The sequence below is a fragment of the Anneissia japonica genome, unplaced genomic scaffold (assembly GCF_011630105.1).
Source record: "Anneissia japonica isolate Jap-2015-1 unplaced genomic scaffold, ASM1163010v1 scaffold287726_len2788222_cov184, whole genome shotgun sequence".
NCBI classification, from domain to species: domain Eukaryota; kingdom Metazoa; phylum Echinodermata; class Crinoidea; order Comatulida; family Comatulidae; genus Anneissia; species Anneissia japonica.
In genome coordinates this window covers 634,484-658,772 of record NW_022705125.1, presented here as the reverse complement: position 1 = coordinate 658,772, position 24,289 = coordinate 634,484, and the positions used below count along the sequence as shown (strand labels likewise).

Genomic DNA, 24,289 nt, shown 5'->3' with positions numbered 1-24,289 from the left:
TTACCGTATAGCATTTGTGTGATTTGCTCATATATGAGCATGATGATGTCATACCACACTAATATAGACATGATGATGTCATACAAATTTGTTACATAACTCTTGATAGTGTGGACATGCTGTAAGGTAACACTAATGATGTTACATTACTGTATTGACAATTGACTGAAGTCATCAGCAAAAGCTTTACAATGATTAGAAGGTTTGGACTGGTCACGTTTCTCAGGCATTGCAGTTTCAACCAATGGTAATTACTCAGAAAACAACATTCTCGAGGTCAGATATGCGAATATTTATATTCTGAGGATTTACACTCTGAATCAATTTCCGGGTAGCAATCAGTGTATAGGAGAAAGAATAAGTGCGCATATTTGTAGTACTTTACACTCCGTATACAGTCCATGTTTTCAAATTTTCTTATAATTTCACCTTTCATCAATATTGTGACCCATTGTTATGGAAGTACGGTCATGTTCACCTCAAATATAGAATTCATACTGAATTTATTTTTTAATTTTGGAATAAAAAGTTAGATATCAATAGTTATGTGGTAGAAAATGTACAGTATTTCAAATATTTTTTTTTCAATTATGACATGAATTTATGAGCAAATCGTGATAAATTAGGCCAAATTAAAAAAAAAATTGTGTTGGCCGACCGACCCAAATTTTACGAAATTTTTTACTACAAGGAACAATATTTTTTTTATGAGCTAATAAGGCTGAAATAGCCATGGACAGGCTAGGACTGTAGGCTAGGAGGCCAAGGCCTAGCCTATTTTGGTGGATGGTACGTGATGCGAATCCAAATTTGTTGTATTATTTTGTGTATTTTATACTTTTTAAATGTAAACACATTATTGATTTTTAAAAAAAAAAAATTTTGGGGGTTTTTTTTTCAAAACGTGACCAACATAAAAATTTATTTTTTTTGGCCTTAACAAAGAAGATTTGTAACTTATTACCGGTATTACTCAATCATAAAATTAATAGCAATATCGCCTATGGCACAGCATATGGTCCCTGGGTAGCAGAAAGGGGGCGGGGCCACAGTATTATGAACATCATGTTAACTATCAGATTAAAACGCCTGGGTACAGGGGAAATTAAAGTATACATCTTTGGTGCAGATTTCAAATATTGAAAATCATATAAACAATATTTATTGTAGTTGTCAAGTCAAAAGGAAGCTTCACAGTAGTCCCAAAATGCTATACTTTAAAAAAATCACCAAAAGTATAAACATCATATAGTAAATATTTATCAAAACTGATCATGTAGATTAATATTAATATTCCAAAAAGATTAAGTAAATCAATTTGAAATTATTACATTTCTACTGACATATTGATGTTGTGTTTTCTGCAATGAAAATTAGTTTCAAAATCCAGCCCATTAATTTGGCCAGATTTCTTAATAGTATAAATATGTTTATAATTTGCAGAGAGAAGTATAATTGGCTTTTTTAAATGCACCTTAATTCCACTTTATAGTTCAGTAATTTAAAGTTATTCTTAGGTTGTGGATATGTAGAGGTCCAATTATAAATAACTTGGTTGGACATTTGCACATGGAGCAGAAACATCACGCACTGGTGTTTTTTTTTTCAGTCACGTACTTCTCCATAGATCTCTCCACTATACTCATGTAAATAATTTGTATGTACATAGGTTGATAAAGAAAAAAAGACATCATTAAGATTTGTGATTTGAAGTCAGCCACATCAAACCTTCATAAAGACCATCACCTGTAGTTGCACACGATGGTTGGACAAACCAGTTGCGATCCCGTATACGTGTAAGGCCCAATTTTTCTTGAATTTCATGTGGTTTCATAGCTGCAAAAAGAATAGCAATAAATATTATATAATAAACATTTTAAAAAGTATATTTGTCTTCAAAAAAATCAACCTAAAGGTAGAATAGATAGCAGCTTTAGATCAGTCAGCTAAAATGGTGGTAGACAGAGAGGTTTGGCGCAGTATTTGCAGTTCTGTTTCTCAACCTTGAGTTGGACGTTCAACCCCTCACTGTGCATTTCGCTTGTGTCCTTAGGCAAGGCACTTTACCTACGGTAGTCTCTCTCTACCGAGGACTGGAGTACAGGTGGGTACCTGGTAGGTTGAAACACAAAATGCACTACATTACAGCTGCAACATTATGGAATGTGTTCCATATTTGCTTGATCCAATGACCAGGGGTAATAATGTTAAGATCATAGAGGTTTCCACAATATGCACCCCATAAGACAATGATGATGATGATATGGTTACGATTATGATTATTTTAATTATGATTATGATTATTATTATTATTATTATTATTATTACTATTATATTATCTTTTGCTCTCCTTGTGATTCAGCTGGAGAGCTCAAATACAAGTTTCAATGGCACACGATCCTTTGGATAAGACATTTAATGCATTGGTCTTGTGTGGAATCCGGATCATGTGCACGTCAAAGACCTCAAGGCTTACGGTATTCGGAACAGAAGGACAACAATGGCAACGACAACAATTGCAACAACAACAAAATGGATGTCTCATTTCAAAGACAATGCGTTACAGAAACCTCCATTACAGCACTCTACCTAGGACGACAAAAGGAAGGAGAGCAGCAGACGGAATTAAACAGCTGACCAACATTATGTAAAGACCACAGTTCAGCACACACACACACATTGCGAATCTCACCAGCTGACTGAGCGAAGGTTCAGCTTCCAAGTTGGCCACAAGACGACAAAATTATAAGTTACCGGTAATCTACTTACATTCCGGTAAATCTTGTTTGTTTGCGAATATTAAGATAATTGCATCCTTCATTTCCCTATCATTGATTATCTTATGTAGTTCTTGCCTTGCTTCATCTACTCGATCTCTGTCGGCACAATCTACAACAAAAATCAGGCCTTGAGTGCCTGTGTAGTAATGTCGCCACAGCGGCCTAATTTTGTCCTGACCACCAACATCCTGTAATGAGAAACAATTCAACTGTATTTTTTCACCAGGAAGAATCTGTGTTGGAAATTATGGTTATACACAGGAATTACGGTCATAGAAAAGGAAGTTAATTATGTTACATTACTGCATCAAGTGCCTGGCTTTTGACTGAGAAGTGGAGAATAGAGGTAACGGAACCAGCTATTAGCTAATACAGGTTATTACACTGTTTCTGAAAAAATGTCTTTAACAGAGTAGCAAGATTCTTGGAAAGGTGTCAAATATAAGCCAGAACACATAAAGTAGAACACGTTCATATTGGGGCTTGACATGCCAAAACCAGCATCAGTGACTGAAACATGAAAATTATATTAATTATATTAATTATATTCATATTCTCCAGATTATAAGCTCTAAAATGAGAAGACATACTATTGCCAAAGTTATGAGTAAAAGTATTAGGACTTCTCTGTACTAAAGTATACAGTACAATACTGCCTCATTCTTATGCAAATTACTCAGTTTAACATTAGCAACAGTACAGTACACTGGTACTGGGCTGGCAAGCCTAATAAAGGAATCCCAAAACCTGTTAATAATCTTACAATAATTTATATCTTTTCATTGCAATCTCAACACACATTATATAAAAGCCAGTCAAGTGTTGCTGTACTCTATAAGGAAATGTCTAAATAAAACAGTAAAGTACACTTACCCATACATTAAACTTAACATTTTTGTATGTAACTGTTTCCACATTGAAACCCACTGTTGGAATGGTTGTTACTGACTGCCCTAATTTTAATTTATAGAGAATAGCTGGATAAAAGATTAAGGAATATATCACAGCACTGAACATGTTTATGATTCAATAAACAAAATAAATATTGCTTTTTCTTTTATATTTTTTGTCAATATCTTTTTCCATCAGTTTTAGTGTACATGTTAAGAAAATATACATTACAGTAATAACAAAAATAATAGTACTTTCTATTATAATGTTTTAAATAATACTTACTACAGGAAGTAAACAAGAATATTTTTATAGCAATGACATTGGTATTCATGTTTATTTGATTGAAGTTTTAGTTTTCAATGCTTAAAGTGTGCATGAACCTCAGCTTACAATGCTAAGTTAAGCATCTGCGTACCTGTATCCACATTACTGTAGGTGCTTTCAACTTATAAAAGAGCTAGAAACACAGGATCAAGTGTTTCTAGATACTTAAAAAAAAAGAGCTGGCATATTATACAATTAAACTTCATTTTCCGGGTTAAAATGTGCTTTTCCACCAATCAGTGGATTAATCATGCACAAGACACAATCAAATCAGCACCCTGGTGAGTATACCTAGCCATGCATGTAATCTAACAGACACCAAAAAAATCACCTTTTAGCAGGTAACCACTTACACTTAGTACTGGTACTAAGCATGGCCAGAGAGGCAAACATAACTTGCATCACCCAATAATAAATAATATGTACAGTAACAAATATTGGCTTGGAATTTGCAACCATTTGGGAATTGAATTTAGCCAGGGGGAACTAGAGATCGCCAACCAGGGGAACTAGAGATCGCCAACCAGGGGGAACTAGAGATCTCTTTGGCTCAGCGGACACACAGTTTAGCCAACTGAGGTAAGCTGTTCTCTGCCATATACAGTACATTATAATACCTTTCTATCTAAAGATTGCGAGACATTATATTATTATAGCATAGAACATTATCTCTTAATTGTTTATCATATGCTGGTCGAAAACACTGCAGAATGCAAAAACTGTTTTGAGGGAAAGATTTTGCACTATTTCAATCTAATTTTTTATCAATTATTTCGGATGCTTGTGGAGCTTGTGAGTGATCTTTAGAATTAAACCTCTCTATGGTTTCCCAGTTATCACCACCAGCCTACTGAACAGTATTTGATGTTTACCATATTCTCCTGGAAGTAATTCACTTAAATCTGCTAAAAAATTCACTTCTCAAGGTCAACAAGGACAAGAGGCCCCATGGGAAATGTACCGATTCCTCTTTCAGACTCCGCCCTCTATGAAACTAATTTCCTGAAAATGTTATGTGACCACAAAGTTTCACAGCCATCACGTGTGTATTTCAAACATTTCTATTAGTATTACTTTACAAATTTTGGATTTAACATAGACTCTAAAGAATCCTTGGAACAGATACCAGCATGATGGATGTATTCATTATTATTCATAATATTATTATAGCTAATTATTAACACTTTCATGTTAAATAATACTACTACTTATATCTATAGCACCTACATCTTTTTTTTTACATTTGGCCCATAAAAAATTTAATTAATCCCCTTAAAATCTTCAAAAAAATGATGATATTTTTTATTTATTTAAGCCAATTCAATGGTTGGCAATAGATTGTATTGCACATAATTATTAAAGTACTGGCAACTTTTGTTCATGCAAATTATATATTTCAACTTCAAACACTACTGTACAGAATGTATTTCTTTCCTGAAGTCAAAATAGATTGACAAAGGGAAGAACAAAGCATTTTTTAAGCAATTCTGCCAAAATGGCAATACCGTAAATGCTTGAAGAAGCTCGGCACCAAGCCAAATTTGTTTGCTAAGCGCCGCTCTCGAATAAGCGCTGCGGTGCTTAGTCGAGGGTATTATATTACCCTATGTGTAATCAAACACTTTGAGAAAAACTTTTGAATACAATGTTTACAATACTAAAACGAATAAGCGCAGCACTGAATCCTCCAAAAATGTTGTAAGCGCAGCTTATTCGAGCCTTTACGGTAATCTAAATGATTTCTGGAGAAAGTGGATAATGTGATGTGTGACCAAATACAACTAAAAAAAAATAATATGGCATATAAACAACTAATGTGCTGATTGGAGATGATGAGATGGAAGATGAAAATGTGTCACCAAATGAGAATATACTACACATCTAAAATAAGGCAAAGCACTTTTTATACAGTACCTTGTTTTGTGAATTTGTTTTTTTTAAAGATCGTCAGAGTAGGGTTGAAAAAAAAAAATAAAAATAAAATTTTGTTTTCTTTAACAAATAGCTTTGCCAAAAACATCCAGATGGAGGAGAAAATAAAAATATTTTACTGGTGAATGCAAACATTGCGGTAATAGAATGGTTAAATGCTTAAAATTTATGTAATTTAGGAAGAAATATACAATCTTTTTTAGATTTCAAGGCAGAGGCAGACGTAATAAAAATAAAGTAAAACATTAATTTTTTTTCTAACATTTACATTTTTTCATGGCACCGGGTGCGCTAAATTGGCCAAAAAATAGGCATGCGGCGAATTCGCTAAACAATGTATAAAAAAGTCTCGTCTAAACAATTAGGTGTGGGTTCAAATGAAAATTTACCTAAATCTAACCCTTTTTTAATGTAGTTGTTTCTGCAGCTGTGGTGTTAACTTATCTATTATTATTTATTGGCCATGCACTTCATACTATACCTTTGTAATTACAGTTAAACTTACCTAAGTCGACTTTGCTTTAATAACTCAAAAAATTTCGAGGTCGATCTTATATTACATGCAAAATTGTTGTGTTTTTCATTAATTAGCAATCTGTAAATTTTATCTAAGTCCAAAAACTTTTCAATGGCATTTTGGATTCGACATAGGCAAGTTCAACTGTACTTCATTTTTTCAGAAATTTATAGATTATGACAAAACTAATCTTAAAGTTCCTAATTAATATTCAGAAAGGATACTTGTTTTTCCAGCTGCATCTAATCCAAGCATTAGGATTCTCATTTCTTTATTGCCAAAAATTTTGGATAATATTTTTCCCATTTTGGCATGAATGTTGTTAATCTGCCAAATATGTCGATTGGGTTGAGTTGGTCCTCAAATGCAAACTCGGCTTAGTATCACTGGATGCTTCTATATACAAAATATAACAAACACAAACATTATAACATCCATTATTATTAATAGGGAGATTTCGATTAGCGTGACGGAATCACTCATGTGTGACCATCCTACCAAGCGTTCTACGTTCTTTGCATATGTAGATTTGGCCAAACTATGTTCTAGAATCCACTTGACGAGAAGAACTTAACATTCTCGCATACGCAGGTGACTCTTAGTGACGTCATTACGTTCTACAGTACGTCCTACCATCATCGTGCAATCCAAACCTCCCTATTGGTCATTTGTCAAATGAAATGAACTTTGACACATTCCATTTTACAGAAGAATTTCACTACTAGTTTTGCCATACTGAAAAATTTTTACTTTTCATAGTAGCTCATTTCCAAACAAGATAGTGAAACTCTTTATTTCCTTGATCACCGATGACAACTTAACATGTATCTGTACAGTACAGTAACATTCAGATTTCATTTATTGTTAAGCAATATGAAATACATATTTACAAACTTCAAATTTGGGCACTTATAATACTACACAACAATGTTAAAAAAGAAATCTTAATAATAATAAGCAATTAGTAGAGCTCCGCATAGTACACTATAGGAAAATTATTATACGAAGGTTAGATTTAATGCTTGAAAAAATTTCCTGAGGGCCTGCAAGGGCCGAAGGAAATTTTGAATGAATTAAATCTAACCTAAGTATAATAATTTTCTGCTAGTGCACGATGTATGCTCTACTAATTGCTAAGTCTATCGCCGTCTTCTAATGTTAGTTTTTATAACTGTGTTGTACACCAGCCATCAGTTGCTATAGTGATATGATCAGTATACCGTGTGCGTATTTATATTTTGTGCGTATGCCGATTTGTGCTTTCTTCGGGTTCTAATTAACCTTGTTTTATGAAAGTAATTTTAAATTACAATTCAATTTTTATCGCAGTGCACGATGTCTTTGCGGTGACGAAAAAAATGAGGAATTTTTTTTTTTGCACAAGAACCTAAAAAAAATCAAGCCAAGCTTCCACTAATTTGAAAAATTAGTGGACGGTGGGGGATAGGCAAATAACATTGGGGAGTTGCAGTGATGACGTCAAGATTGACTTATATTATATATTATTTCCTTCGATCTCTAATCAACTACTTTTAATAATTAGCCATTAATAGACAAATCTACATTGCAATGATATATTCATGGTCTTGGCCAATAATGTTCACAAAATCTAGAATAATTTATCAAAATCAAAAGGAAGACCACCACTTTAAAAGATTAACAAATAATCATGTAATAATACTCAAACCTGGTCCTTACTAAAGTATTTTAATTGTGCTGCAATACATCAGAAAATAGCTAAAAGTTTGTGCAAAATCACTAGGAAAATAGGTGCGCAGAATTGACTGCATAATACATTGGTCTTTTATATAATGAGATAAGCCTAATTTTTGCAAAATGTGTGCAGAAATTAACCCTTATTTTCTCAAATGTGTGGAGAGGTTTCTAGGCCTAATTTTCATGCGTAGGACATATTTTCTACACAGGCCTTATTTACAGTCTGGAATCTTGTTTTTTCAGGGTTAAGTACTACTCAAAATTGCCTGTAATCATAGAGAAATATTTTTAGAAATATTGGGAAAAGAGAACAACATTTTGTGTACAGACATGTTAACTTACAGTGTTCAGTGTTATAAAATATATATAAAACAATAACACAAATTAATAGGTCTAGGGAAAGCACAGGGCTTTTGTGTTTTGTCCGATTCATCCGTAATTCAATCAGTGCGTATGGTAAAACAAAATTACAACAACCTTTTGTGTACACACTGTGCAGCCTAAATAATGGAAATACTAAAAGTAAAATTGAAAAAAATTCTTTATTTTTAATTTAAAAAGTACAATCGTCATTCTTCTTTTAAATGGAGGGTTAAATTATTGGAGATTAAATGCAACAAAGGGAAACGTTTAAAACAAGATTGAGGCTAAAACATATTGCCAATGACACAGGGCCAAGCAGGCCTCAAAACGGAACAGAGTACACCCACACGCTTTTGTTCTGTAGTCCTAGTGTAAGTGAAGTATAAAACACTACACTACAGTAGGCCTACATATGTAATCAAATGATTAACTGTTGTGAATACAGTATAATTATTAAACTTTTCTTCTGTTATATAGTATATGTATCACAGAGTTTAGAGTTTAAAAGTGTAGGTCTAGGCTAGGCCTAGCCATGACCGCGCCTAGCCCAGACTGTTGTACATGCTTGCCCAACAAACAACAAGGTTTCATGCATGCCACATTATGGCGGAGGCCTAGGCTACGTTTTAGGCTAGGCCTAGAATAAATCTATTTAGTTACTGTGGGTTTAAGAATAGAAAAGAAAATTGTACCAAAACATGCAACGGTGAATTAATTTTGTCAATCCTAACACTTGCATTTCTAGAATAATAGTAATATACAAATATAAAATTAATTATTAAAGTGTCTGTTTCAAACAAGCGTGCCCTATTCTTACCAACTTCCGGGGTTGAGAGTTTCAATAAACAAAACGGAAAAAAGTATCTTGCTCTTTGGATTACAGATGAAAGCAAATGTACGAATATTTAAAAAAGAATACTTCACTTCATCTTCGAGCAAAACTACTGTCAAAAACACAATAAGAAATACAATGCGGTGCTCTCTTTGGTTCTTAACAACAGCAGTATCCACCCCTCATAACTTCCGTTTGATGGCGGTTGAAAGTTTATTTACACCACAGGCAACACAATCCCAAAACCTCCGCTTATTAAAAGTAAATTACATGTAAGATCATTGTTAGAAAACAATTAAAGTATAATTTATTATTTCATGTAATCAGTTTTATGTCTTAATCAATCATAATGTTATATTATTACAGATTTATTCAAAAAGTGCCTTAAATATTAAAAAATATTATGCGTATTAATTCATCCACTCTTCAACTTTAGTCAATGAGGTCATACGGGTGTGGTGACGTACGACGTGTGCGACGTGCACATGTTTGTGTTTATTTACTCCTCTGACCAGCTTTTCGTCGTTATTCTAGAGGGGGCTGTAGATGATTTTTAATGCCTCATAATACAATACATGAAATATTATTTTCTCTAAAAATTAATAACCATTATTTAACAAAAATGTCATTAGTTATTTCGGATATACTCACTCACTGCACAATCATAAATTAGTAGACCAGACAATAATTATAATGAAAATCAACAGTGGCGGATTCAGGAATTCGAAAGAGAGGTGGCCACTGGCCAAGGGACTCAGCATCACAGATTTATGGTCGAGCCATTAACCTCACCATGGTTGGAACTGAGCCGGGCGCGAACCTTTGACGAAATAGTATCTCTAGAAGACCGGAAATGACACCTTTTTATAGTAAATTCATCATCATCATATCACCATTTTATATATAGTCAAATAAATCGCCAACAAATGTCTCATCATTTATTAAATTCCGATCTAATTAATGTGTAATGCATCATAGAAAATAAAACTTTAAAACATTGTCTTATATGTATTTACTTTACACACTTCAAAGCTGTGAGTCCAACTTTTGAGGAAATAGTACCTCTAAATGGACGGAAATGACACTTTTATATAGTAAAATTCATCATCATCACATCACCATGGCATTATATAGTCAAAATGAAACGCCAAGAAATTCATCATGATATTTTATCAGGGATTTTTGGACAAACATAGAGATCTGGTAACCCAGGACAACTTAGTCCTAACTATAGCTTATACTAAGCTTTAACTACAATAATAATTATAATTATTAGACAAATTACAAATTTCTTTTTCGCTTTTAACACAATTTTCTTCACTTTTTAGTATTATTAATATTATTACCGTATCTATTATCATTATTTCCATATCGTCATCATTAGTAGGCCTAGTAGTTTTATTGAACAAAACTTTATAAAAGCTTGCAAAAGGATAAACAAAACTGAACCCTATGGTCAGTTTTGTTTATCCTTTTGCAAGCTTTTATAAAGTTTTGTTCAAACTACTAGGCCTACTAATGATGACGATATGGAGATAATGAAGCTACGGATATGGAGCTACTGTTATTTGTTTTTCATGGTTCGAATACGTCTTTTTATGAATGTTAGTTTGCACAAAATATATAAGCGGGCACGATTATGTTACCTGGACAAGTCTAACAGTCCTAGCCTTAAAAGTCCCCTCTTATACACATCTAGATGTGTATAAGCCTGGTCCCCAATTTAGTGTAGAAATAGGCTTAAATGTTAATTTCATTAATTAAAATCAATTAGATACGACTTATAAAAGGCTACAGGCGCCAGAATTTCCGGTGGCCTCACCCTCTAGGCCACTATCAGGGGTCCTAAGAGCCCCTGGCTCAACCTACGGCCCAAGGCATTCTTATTTTGCAATTCGCCCCCCCCCCCCCCCCCCCCCCCCTCAACCACGGATCGACGCTTTTGAGAGCACGGGTCACAAACGTAGGAGTCAATTAGAAATTGCACAGTATTTTAAATCATCACCAAACTCTGTGTTTTTTTTTGTTTTTGTTTTTTGGGATTTTTTTTGTTTTAAATTTGTAATCCCATAAAAGTGACACGTCGTCGTCCTCGGAGTTGACTATCACCATCAGATAGCGTAGGTCAGCAAAATGAGTTATAACATAGAGAATGATGGTTATAACAAACTATGTTCTATATGTATTTCTAATTTGCCTGTTATTAGTATTTGCGTATAACGTGTGCTGATGCATATTTACATATTTTAGAAGTAATTCATTTTGAGTGATCCCAGGGAAGAATGTGTTTTGGCTAGCAAAAAACAAGCTTTAAAATACTAACACTGTGTACAATTGGGGAGCCGCGGCTCACATCGGTCCCCCTCCCCAGGATAGGTCCCTGAAAAGAATCAAATAAATTATTAGTTCCACCAAGACACTACTGCAGGTGTTATATTTTACACGTTAATCTTTGATGGGCACCACTATTGCAGTTATGGGCACCGCTGCTGCAGGTGTTGTTATATTTTATATATTAAATCATTAGATGGGCACAGCTACTGCATTATGGGCACCACTACTGCATGTGTTGTTATATTTTATATATTAATCCTTAGATGGGCACCGCTACTGCATTATAGGCACCGCTACTGTAGGTGTTGTTATACATTAATCCCTAGATGGGCACCGCTACTGTATTATGGGCACCAGTACTGCAGGTGTTGTTATATTTTATATATTAAATTCTTAGATGGGCACCGCTATTGCATTAATGGCACCACTGCTGCAGGTGTTATTATATTTTACACGATAATCTTAGATGGGCACCACTATTGCAGTTATGGGCACCGCTGCTGCAGGTGTTGTTATATTTTATATATTAAATCATTAGATGGGCACAGCTACTGCATTATGGGTACCACTACTGCATGTGTTTTTATATTTTATATATTAATCCTTAGATGGGCACTACATTGCATTATAGGTACTGCTACAGTAGGTGTTGTTATATGTTATATATTAATCATTAGATGGAGACCGCTACTGAATTATGGGCACCAGTACTGCAGGTGTTGTTATATTTTATATTATATTAAATCCTTAGATGGGCACCGCTACTGCATTATGGGTACCGCTTACTGCAGGTGTTGTTATATTTTATATATTAATCCTTAGATGGGCACCGCTACTGCATTACAGGCACCGCTACTGCAGGTGTTGTTATATTTTATACATTAATCTTTAGATGGGCACCGCTACTGCAGGTGTTGTTATATTTTATATATTAATCCTTATTTATTTATTTATGTCAAAAAAAACCCCAGTAAAATACCTCAAAAATAAAATGTTGAGGTAAATAGGTACATTCTCTGTGGTCTGACCAATCATTGTTGTCCTTATAATCATCATTGGGTCGATCATCACCCATCCTTATCAAGTTCTTCATGATCATTATCATAATCATGCATCATCATTATTATCAATTATCGGCCCACTGTAAATCTTGTTTAAATCTTACATACTTAATATTGAACAACGTCCTCATCATGTTGTTTATGAATGAACGGCGAAGCAATTATTTAATTAACCGTTGTGTACTATTGTTTGTCAATACTGGATGAGTTTCGATTGCAAGGACGACGGTAAAGATGTAGAAAGTAATGCAATGGCGTGATATAAAGTAATCTGCGTTTGTGACATAAAAGTAATCTGCGTTTGCATCAACGTTGAGTTTTCATTGTCATCTGAATGGACGTTTCCAGAGTGTCAAATTCATCAACAAATCAGCAGGGCCTGGGATACGCACAAACGCACGTGATTACGTACGCAGTTTGGCACGAATGTACACAGAGAACACAGGACGGTCATGGGTGAGCGAATCTGTTGTGTGTTCAATTCGTCGCGCAAATCGAAAATTCATTGTTGATTCGCGGATGGAATATCTTGGAAGTGACTTAGATCACTGTCACCATAGAGTTGATTGTATATATTTTCTGTTTATTGCTTGAATACTTGTTTTCAATATTATTGTAAAATAATTGGTTCCACATTGTATTTTGTTTATTATATTCTTAATTCTCAAATCAAATGATAAATGAATTTTGATAATTACGGACTATTAGGCCTACAAGTAGCAATCCCTTACAAAAACAATGAAAAAAAGTCATTGATAGGCCAATGTATCACGTTTGGTACTTCCTGTTAAACATATAATATGTAAAGAGGGCGTGGAAATTAAGATGTGGTCATTTAGGAAATAGATAATATTAAATTCTAAGAATTGACTGATTATGTAAGGCGCTATACAAATACATCACATTTTAAAAGAGAAATTGTTATTAGGAAGAAATTATACAGAATTTGAAGGTTTTAATGACTGTGTAAGTTTCAAAGTACTGTACTTGGGGTTTTACCACTAAAATGTATTTATATTAGTATTTTAATGTTATTATGTATTTTAGTGTTTAATAATAACTATTTTTTTGTTGATTTGCTTTAGGTAGCGAGCCTTTAACGGCAGAAACCCATGAAATAGCTGATTATCGCCGCCGCCGCCGTCTTCTTCAACATCCTCATCAACTGTGTAAATCCTCGCATGTACATTTCAAACATAGAATTGACTCATCAATTACGATAACCATGTAAGCTAACTTTATTCCACAAGTCATGCATTAATATACTGACTACATGGCTAAACTTACAACCATATGCAAATAAAATATCAAAGTGATAAATTGTAAATAAGTGCCGTAACCAAGCACAAAAATAATTGTATTTCTTGAAATAGTGAAAATTCATTGTGATACTCTGTTACAAAGAATACAGTAGTGCATAGACAAGTATTTTAAAACAAAACTAAAACACACGCTGCCTATAATTGTACACTACTATCACGATTCTGTGAAGCCTACTTAGGTAAATCGCCATTATCAAACCATTCAATTATATTTCATGCAAATACTACCGTAACGTAACACACGCTGAAGTAACACAAAAACGATGTTTTACGCTTGCCATGTTCTGTATTACTCAAATGAATTTTTCCAGCGTACCAATCAGTAAATCGCCAGGCATATGTGCTGGTGTCAGTATCACACGTGTTGTCCAACAAACATGCGCATTTACTTATGTTTACGTTGATGCTTTTTGAGACCTTGAAAACAATATCCAAGAGGCAGGGCTTAACGGAACGGTCCATCTTGCTGACGTTATGCAAGTATGTGCACGAACCTGGCTTTATAGAATTGTCTATATAGAACTTACTCTATGCTAAATAACAGAAGTGTTAAGCCATCGGCTCTTGATATCAAAGTACTCACACAGATGTCTGGAATTCTAATAATATTACATGACCAAGTATTGTTATTAGCACACAAACTATCAAACTAAATCTGTTCAAAGATGTTCAGTCTGACAAACATCTGAAAAAATAAACACAGCTTAATAGTCAATGTTATCATGATCTTTGCTCTATCCACACTTTCAAATTTGATATTACATGACAAATAAATGTGAACTTCCCATATATGGCAAAATGATGCCCAAATATGGATGTGATAATATTTTATCATGCCCATATATGGGCAATTGCCATGAATTTGTCACAGAGCTATATTTTCTTAATTATAGCGCACATTTATATATATTACCATTACATCATTCCACCTGAGACACAATCAACACCCATATGTTTTCCCCTGCTTGGCATAAACTAGAATACTAATAAGGACTGTAACTAATTTGAAATTTTTACTAGAAACTACAAAGATTGCACACATTTAAAGACAGCAAAAAGAAAATAACTCCAAAAAACCATGTTTCTAAATATTATTAGGCAAATATTATTCTTTCGTATGTAGTGGCCCCTTTGTGATGAGTATAAATTAACAAATATAGGCCAAAAAACCTAACACCCCACCCCCATTTAAAAAAGAAAAAGAAAAAAAAAAAAGAAACAAGACATATATTTTTTTCTAAATTATGTGCCCCAAAACATGGTGGTTAAAATTGAAGATGTAGCACACAAGTTTGTGGAGTCATAGCCAGATGAGATTGCAACACGGTGGGATTAAAATGCTCTGGTCATTATTAATTATAGTTTTTATAATTAATAACATTAATTATAGTTTTTATTAATATTATTACTGACTTGCTACATTAATCATCATTATGCAGTTCTTCATTTATCTAAAATAGTAATCACAGTGTCAATTTTAAGGTAAACTATTTATTAAATAAATAAACTATCAATATCGGTGGTGGATTTAGTTGCTCGCTCTTGAAATATTTAAAGCATGATTGTAGAATCCAGATAACATAAGTTTTAATTAAAAATGTTGTGCACATGACAAAAACTTAACTGATAATGCAGTGAACAAAGTGAACTACTGTGGTTTACTACAATTTAGCTTTCAACTGGTTTGCATGTATGAACAGGTAAAACCCTAACCCTGATTTGATGGTTGTATCAAGCGGTTATGTTAACACTTGTGTGACAATAAGAGGGGGGGGGGTACCTTGTAACAACAAATCACTACCTTTGTCTACAATCAGCACCAAACTTAGTGAAATATGTGGAAATATTGCTGTTGCAACAGCTTTATGTGTAACCATATAATTATTTCATACATCACTTCCCAAAAAAAAAATCAAATATTAAATGACTTGCTTTCTGTAACTCGTCAATATTTACATCATCCACGAACATGAGATAATATTTGTCTCGTTGAATTTACTTTAAATCTCAAACAATAAGTTTAAGAACCCTGTTTAACTGACTATGCACAAGTAATCGCATTATTAAATATAGTTTCGGTACAGTAACTGCTGCCTTCAGTATTGCACAACTACAAAAAAAAAAAAACCTGAATTGGCTTGAAAATATGCACTAATTTAAAGTTATGAATATCAATATGATAAATGTTGCTTTTCATATTTAAAAGATGGATAAACCAATAACTTCTTCCATGATCAAAACAATTTGTGTTTTTTAAATACATAAACACAGTTAAACATCAGTTTAATACTTAAGAAAACAAAATACACTGCTGGTTTGTTTTAGGTTTGTCAGTCAGTCAGTAATTCCTTGCAGCATGAGTCAACTTGTACCCAATCCAACTCATCTCTCGACTTTTCTCAGTCCATATTTTAACAATTAGAGAGCACAATTCAAATCAAGGATCAAAATTCAAATATACCTGTTGTAAATATTATTTTCTAGTAATAGAAACTGGTACTTTTATTCCTGTCTCAAAAAAGAAACTTGCCTGTTATTGAGGTAGGTTTATTTAAATCATATATAAAGGGGAGAGATTTTCAATACTTAGTTGAGAGAAATTCCTGCTAAAAGAAGGCTTGTTCAAAAGTTGGGTAATTATTGCAAGTTAAATTTTTGGTGATTACAAACAGTATGTTTAATAACAAACATAGGTACGACTTGTCCAAACATAGGTATGTACTGTCCAAACATAGGTACGACTTGTCCAATATGTGATGGTAAGAGTTGATTTTGGATACGAGTTGACTGGCATTCCTTCCTTTGTAATTGGTGAGTGCTGATGGTTGTATACTATGGTACCACATAAGAAAACACAAGATACATCTACGATTATCACAGGATACTGAAACACCGAAGTGACTCAAGGTCAATCTATCAACAAAAAAAAACAATAAAAAAAAAATTAAGTGAAACCAGTGCTTTCCAACAGTGTCCTTACCTACAGTATCAAACAAAAAATAGTACCACATTTAATAACAAATTATTCATTCATTCTAATTTAAATTACAATACATTATTCATTTGTTATACGTCAAAAACAACTGATTAATGGTACAAAGTCAAACACAACTGATTAATGGTACAAAACATTAATAAAACTGCTAGCGGCAGTGTACTGCATTTATGTTAGATTGAAGAATGCTAAAGCTACAGTACTTGTTGAATTTGTATTGACTTTATGTTTACGTGGTTAAGTCTTGCGAAAGACTAATAAGACCGTCACTGTAAGGTTTCTCACTTGATTATACGACAATAACTAGGTTTTTTTTAAATTGACATCCTGACTACTACAGCTTTCCAATTAGTATATATGTTAATGAGGTATTGTTAGTGCACAGAGACAAATTATTATTATTATTATTATGTGCTTCTCGAGTGAACTGACTGGTTCAATAGCTAACTAATTAAGTAGTGTGTATGTAACATCTGCACAGTATGCTGACACAATGATATTCTGCATCTAAATGGAATATTAAAATTTAAGCCCATGCCATACGTTCGTGAATGCCATACAGTTTAAACAGTACAATTTTAAAGCAGCTCTGTAACCTGCATCATATCATTTACTTTATTCATAGTTAAATAATTCATCCATCCTTTACTGTATGGGCTTTGACACAGAATTCTCTACACTGATTGGTTAACTACTACAGTATGTGGCAAACTCTAATTTAGATCCAAAAATAAATATATGCTGACAATCTATTGTGTATTTGATTAAGCCCTGTCCAGACTAGTTATCAAATTTGATTGGACAGAAACATATGACATGCCTAAATATGGTCATGAGGGCATAACATCATCACTTTATTATATATAGGCCCATCATGACTATATATATTATAGGCATACAACACTTTCTTGTCAAGAAAATTTGAGTGTGTGGACAGATGTTTACAACAAGTTGATTACAGGATCTGGATAAATAATTGGAATTATGCTGTGAGCATCACTTAACTAAAGCCCCTTTCAGACACGGCTGCAATACCGCAATATTGCGGTAAGCACGCCAGCATGGGTTTCTGTCTGAAAGGGTCTATACGCCAATATGCTGGCTTACTTTAGGCCACCTTGCACCCTAGTAATATTACCGCACTATTGCAGTAACGGTTACTGGCTTGCTCTGTCTGAAAGGGTGTACTCGATATTGCGGCAATCAAGCCGGTGTGTGCATTTACTGTATGCATAAATAAACAAGGTTAAAGTTGAAAACAATTGCGCAGTGGTATTTAAACCGCCAATATTATCCCATTCTATAGGACCCTTTCAGACAGAAAAGCGTAAGGTTAGCACAATATTGCGGTATCAAAGGCGCCGTGTGAAAGGGTATAGATTAGTTATTGTGCCGGCATGCTTACCGCAATACTGCGGCAATGTCTATCTGAAAGGGGCTTAATACTGATACTTTTTAAAAATAAACACTCCAATGTTGTACCTTTACAGTTTAAACTTATACATGACATGTAAATTAACAGAAAATATACATAGATAGTAATAATAAGTTTAAGTTAAGAAACTACACTATTTTTTATACTTAAATTTCCACAACTAGGCAAGTTGAGAAAGTTAGGAATAAAGAAAACCTATTACTACTCACCTAAAGAAATGATTGCACAGTTTATGCTTGACAAGGACTTAGACAATTGTACACGACTTCTTTTCCTTGAAAGGATTAGATACAACTGAGAATCCATTGAGAAGGAAATCTTCACTTGCATTCTGTTTGACGTATTGCAGTAAACTTATGGAAAACACAAAAAAATATACATTTTTAGTACTTTTTCTAGAAAATTGTGTTTAAAATCATTGACACTATAAATTATTGAGCCTATTGATGATTTATTGGGCAAAATATTAAAAACTCTATTTACATTGAAGTATATTGTATAGCGCATACCCTTGGCACCTAGACCTAATCCAACCTAAACTTTTAACTTCCTTATCAAGCTAGTTGTAGAGCAGTCCTACAAACAAAATTCTGTAATAATAATACATTCAAATTGCACTACATAGATAAAACTGCACAGCACCTGTGCACAATTTGCAAATTATCTGGACACTTCCATTAATTAAGACAGAACATTGAAGTAAATAAACAAACCGATGTAGGAGCGTGTGGTGCAATGTGTAAGGTGATACACATCACCTGATCGGGAGATACACTCGTTGTATTGCTTGTGTCCTTGGGCAAGGCACTTTACCTACGTACTGTACGTTTGCCTCTCTCCGCCCAGGAGTATAAATGGGTACCTGGTAGGACGATGTGGCATTGCAAGTATTAGTCTGTATCGGCATTAAATTGCACGCACGACTAGGAATACTCCACAGTGAGTGGAGGAGGTTGCACTTTGTGCTGGTTTGATCATGGATCCGATGACCAGGAGTAATAATAACAACATCGCCAGCGCCTTGTATCCCATGGCAAAAGGCGCGGTATAAATCTTTCTATTATTATTATTATTATTAAACTTTAAATGCCAATCAATACTCAGAAATAAATCCCAGCAGACACAGGGCAAGCTCTATTTAATTGTACAAACAGTAAATCCATATATGCAAGTAACTACTAATTTTAAAATTCAATTTATTTGTCTTTTAAATAAAGTTTGGTTTAAAATAAATGTAATATACTATACTATAGCAACACCTGTTAATACTGTAAAAAGTAGTCTACATTGAATTTCGAAAATACATTATAGCTTTACTGTAGAATTAGAACTAGGCCTATGCATGTGGCATACAAATGTTATGAAATGAAACACAATTCAATATTTATTTAATACCTGGAATCAGATACAATTTTTAAAAAAATTAAAGGCAGAACTATCATTTTCGTGATGATTAGTGAGGGTGCACCATATCTTATCTGAGTCTTATTTGTGTTGTCTTTGTACTTAGTCTTCTTCACTTCAAAGACTTAGCCTCGCTATTAAAATTAATTCCTAGTTGGTGGGTTTTGGATAGAGGCTTGTTGGGAGATAAGCTAACATATGCCCAGCCTATTACAGGGCATAAACTAACCTATGCCTAGACAGGAGGTTAGTGCTGCTGCCCGGACCCTAGGATCCTATCCATCGTTCACCGACAATCATCATTGTTTTGTGTATTGTTGGCCTGCAAAAATGGTGCATGTATTTTCGGTGCATTTACTTACTCATTTGCAGCTTCTGAGACATTTACCCGCTCCACTCTTGCTTCACGACGAAGCTGTTCTACTGTCCTTACTAATGCTGAATTTCCACTCATTTTCTTAGTGAATAGTCAATGGGCGTAGCAAAAACCTCCTTGGAATTCTGATCTAAAGTTCTCAAAATGGCGAATTTTGCACTGCTTGTTGCTTGATGTTTTTGTGGACAATTATTAACGCTGGTGGCGCCATGCTAAAAGTAGTAGCGCCACGGTAAATTTTTTATACTGATATTGGGACCGGGGTTTTTATGGTCTTTAGCAGCTTTGGTCTTCAATTAGAAAAATCATTCTTTTTATGAAAATAATAGATAGCTGTTCATTTGGGGCCGTAGAAATGTTGTGGGTATAATCCAATCCAACCCCACCCACTCCAGTGGCGGGAAGTAAAACTGGACATTCATTTGAGTCTAGTTCTCTAACTGCCTATAGTTTATGAAACTTGTTCACGATCCGATCTTTAGCAAGGCACGGTATACCTACACTGTACTTCAATTTGATGTAAAACAACAGAAAACGCATGATTAAATCACCATGGCAACGAAAAACATTTTGGTGGCAGGACGGAATAAACAAATTGGATAAAAATCAGATCTTCTCAATTAATTCAAACTTTAAATTGTATTCAAAACTTGACCTTAGGCCTACTTTTGAGTAGCAATATAATGCTTTCATCACTAGGCAATATCAATACATTTCAATGTTTATCGTTCAGCTGAATATAATAATGTTAAATAAAATAGTCAGGGTGGAGAAACGGAAAGTGGTGGGAAGGAATTTTTTTTTAAATCACCCCAAATTCTATGTTTTCCTTCAAACAATTAAAGTTTATCGTTAAAATTTAAAAGAATTAACATTGCTGATGCCAATATTCATGCAAAAGGTGTATGGAACATTTTAAGAAGGTAAGACGTGAAAGGTTTGGAGAAATACACTGATAGCATCATTATAGGTATAGAGCATTTATGTACTGTAAGCTAGTATTTTAAGGGATAATTATTCACACCGCCTGCACATTTTTGGCAGAAATGGCAGAGTTATATTAATAAAGGCGCTATAATGATGGCATCACAACAACAGTTTTACATCATTTAAGGTATAATGTAGCTTTCAATGTTCTTATATGGTGGCGGGACGGAATTCCAAACGGTGGCGGGGCTGAATTAATTTTTGTTTTTTTTAATTTAAAATTGTTTTAATTTTTCCAAAATAATTTTTTAAGGCGAAATCATAAATTACACCTTTAAAATCATATTGTTAAGAGTTATTAAAATGGCATCGATGCAAACACTTTTAAAAACAAATTATACTTCATAAGGGTGTGGGACGGAATTCTGATAAGTGGTGGAACTGAAAATAATAAAATGGGTTTAAAATTAAATCAAAAATTACACCTATAAAATCATCAAAATGTGATGAAAATAGTCAGATCATAGTAAAGTGTCTAAAAAAATTAATTGGTTCCAACTGGTGGCTGGACGAATTTGACCAACAAAAATGCTTCAATATTAAGTTTAAATGCGTCTAAAACATATTTTTACCTCAATTTGTACTACGGTATTGATTACCAACCATAAAACAAACCTAATTTAAAATCTTAGAAATTATTCTGACTGAAAATATCAGCAAATATTGGGATTTACGTCCCGCCACTTTTGCTAAGTACTTCTTAAATTTGGTCACATGATACACAAAAAAATTGGCATACCGGTATTATCACAAAAAAAATATAAGCTTTAAACGCCAAGATAATTGTTTTTTAAGTGATATAAATACTTTGATAAACTTTTAAAAGTAAAAATTGGGTTTTAGGGTTGGCAGGTTTTGGATTACACCAAGGTCTTTAATTGGAGGTGATCTTTAAATGGAGGGTCTTTAAATAGAGGGGGACCTGTATTATTATAGACCTATAAATGTTTATAGGTCTACTATATATATAAATAATGATAGTCACGAAAGCCACACTATTTAAAAGAAGGATAGACAACTTTTCGGAAATATAAACGGCATGTTTTATTTACACACGAATATTTCGGTTACTCCTGCCAGCTTTCTGAATGTTCAGAAGTTGCAGGAGTAATAATAATAATATGTCGTTCTTATATAGCGCTTCATGCCTTTACAAGGCCTCTAAGCGCTTCACATTACAACCCCGGTCATTGGATCAAACACATATGGAACACATTGAAACACCAAATTAAATTAGTAAATGAAATTATATTATCATTCCATAAATAATACCGGTAAATATGGTTTATTCACTCATTGGTTGATTATACCTCCATGATAGATAGATATTGTTTATTTGACTGACTGATTGATTGATTGATTGATTGATTGATTGATTGATTGATCGGTCGGTCAAGTGATCCGTTGATTGACCAGGGGGATTAACCAACCGAGTTATTTAATCGGTATATAAAAACAGCAAATTTAATAAGTGTTACAAACCTGTGTAATAAACCGTATTTAACAAATAAACACCCGCTTTGGATAACCGCCTTCCTCGAATAAACGCGCCCATCCAGAGGCTCATTTGGAATACACGCCCTGGTCCGTTTCATTTTTTCCTCGAATAAACGCAGCCAAATAACTTCATCCACAACATCATTCTCAACACACTCTATTAGGAGTAGAATTGCACTTTTTCTGACCTGGTTGGGATCAATTACTGGATCAACTATAGTCTTTAGTTTGTTTGATACTACAGTATCAATTTTCCAAAATAATAAACGCCTCCCTCGAATAACGCCCCCTCAAAAACCATTCTCAACAATAAACGCATTTCTTAGAATAAATAGGCCTAATGTCAATTAAGTTGACTACGTTAACAGAATTAGTGAAATAACAAAAAGATTAATCAATGAGTTAAGTAAATAAGAACCATATAAAACAGTTGACTGCGTTTCGTAAATGTTGTAATTTTGTATAATGATTAATTTGATTGTTATGCATATGCATGTGGAAAACCCTAACAAACTAACAAAACAAACAAAATATATTAGAATGTTCACAAAGAGAGTCTTGAATGATGGTGGTATTTAATGTATATTCATCGTTACTGCTTTTAGATTGTGAAATGCCACATTTTACTAATTGTTCAATGAAATCAGATTAGACAATAGACAGAAATACCGTATACAACGCCTTAATATTCATTATCCAACATTAAACAACTACTTTATGATTATTATTATTATTATTATTATTATTATTATTATTATTATAATTATTATTATAACAGCAATGTATATTACCGGTATGATTTATGTTAAGACAAGAACATTATTTACAAAACCTACAGTATTATGAGGGTAACTTAGAAACTGTACGTTTCTACTAGTGTTACTAATTTCTAAGTATAACCTTTGCTATATCTGGCGTTATTTTCTTACAACGTTCAGAAAGTGACGTTTTGTGTTTGCTGGCGTCATGGCAATCATTTTCTTTTGGTCTACCATTACAGGATTTTCAATGAGACAACATGGTTGTATAATATACAATTTACAATGCCACAACGACATACAAGAATAGTCCAATTAAGTGATTGTTATTACAAACAATCTAACAAAATACTAAATGTCAGGACTGTGACGCACTGCCGAATAAGCTTTGCAGTAGTCCTATAACATGTTTATGTAGGCGTATCTGAGATCATTAAAAGCAACGTTTTTCTTTTAAAACGTCTGTCACGTCGTGTAGCATAATTACATTAACCGTACGGTATTCAACATAGTAAACGTCAATCAGTGGATCCAGAAGATTGAAATAGATAGAGCCCAGAGATTTTCAGAGATGGAGGATCTATACTACCTCAGCCTCACCATGGTTGGGGCCGAGGGAAAGAAAATGATGATTATGGCACCTCTAGGTGGCCGGAAATGGCACTCTTAGACTCAAAATTTGAGTAGAATTTCCTATTTTTTTCTCAATTTTTTTTACTCTGAAAACTTTTAGAAGGGATCCAGAGGCAGGGCCTGCTGCCC

At 33.7% G+C, this 24,289-nt stretch overlaps 2 protein-coding genes across 2 annotated transcripts; both read right to left on the bottom strand.

Annotated features, from left to right (window-relative positions):
• Positions 1-677: 677 nt before the first annotated feature.
• LOC117105230 (ADP-ribosylation factor 6) lies at positions 678-9,577 on the bottom strand. The gene is made up of 5 exons (XM_033246310.1): positions 9,344-9,577; positions 6,672-6,843; positions 3,654-3,757; positions 2,770-2,968; positions 678-1,836 (listed from the first exon to the last, which is right to left on the bottom strand). Exons 2-5 carry the CDS (start codon positions 6,751-6,753, stop codon positions 1,694-1,696), a joined length of 528 nt encoding a protein of 175 aa, XP_033102201.1. The 5' UTR covers positions 6,754-6,843; positions 9,344-9,577; the 3' UTR covers positions 678-1,693.
• A 4,390-nt stretch (positions 9,578-13,967) lies between these two features.
• On the bottom strand, positions 13,968-20,474 carry LOC117105312 (guanine nucleotide-binding protein G(I)/G(S)/G(O) subunit gamma-12-like). Its single transcript, XM_033246431.1, has 3 exons — positions 20,272-20,474; positions 18,715-18,858; positions 13,968-16,988 (listed from the first exon to the last, which is right to left on the bottom strand). The coding sequence occupies exons 1-2, from the start codon at positions 20,361-20,363 to the stop codon at positions 18,753-18,755; spliced, it is 198 nt and encodes a 65-aa protein (XP_033102322.1). The 5' UTR covers positions 20,364-20,474; the 3' UTR covers positions 13,968-16,988; positions 18,715-18,752.
• Positions 20,475-24,289: the final 3,815 nt, after the last annotated feature.

Excerpts from the sequence above, each read along its gene's own strand:
- LOC117105230 (XM_033246310.1), bottom strand. The coding sequence starts at position 6,753 with ATGGGAAAAATATTATCCAAAATTTTTGGCAATAAAGAAATGAGAATC. Across the intron at positions 2,969-3,653 it reads ATGTTAAGTTTAATGTATGG|GATGTTGGTGGTCAGGACAA; the intron begins GTAAGTGTACTT and ends TTCTCATTACAG. Across the intron at positions 1,837-2,769 it reads CAAACAAGATTTACCGGAAT|CTATGAAACCACATGAAATT; the intron begins GTAAGTAGATTA and ends TTCTTTTTGCAG.
- LOC117105312 (XM_033246431.1), bottom strand. The coding sequence starts at position 20,363 with ATGAGTGGAAATTCAGCATTAGTAAGGACAGTAGAACAGCTTCGTCGT. Across the intron at positions 18,859-20,271 it reads GTCTCAGAAGCTGCAAATGA|TTTACTGCAATACGTCAAAC; the intron begins GTAAGTAAATGC and ends GTTTTCCATAAG.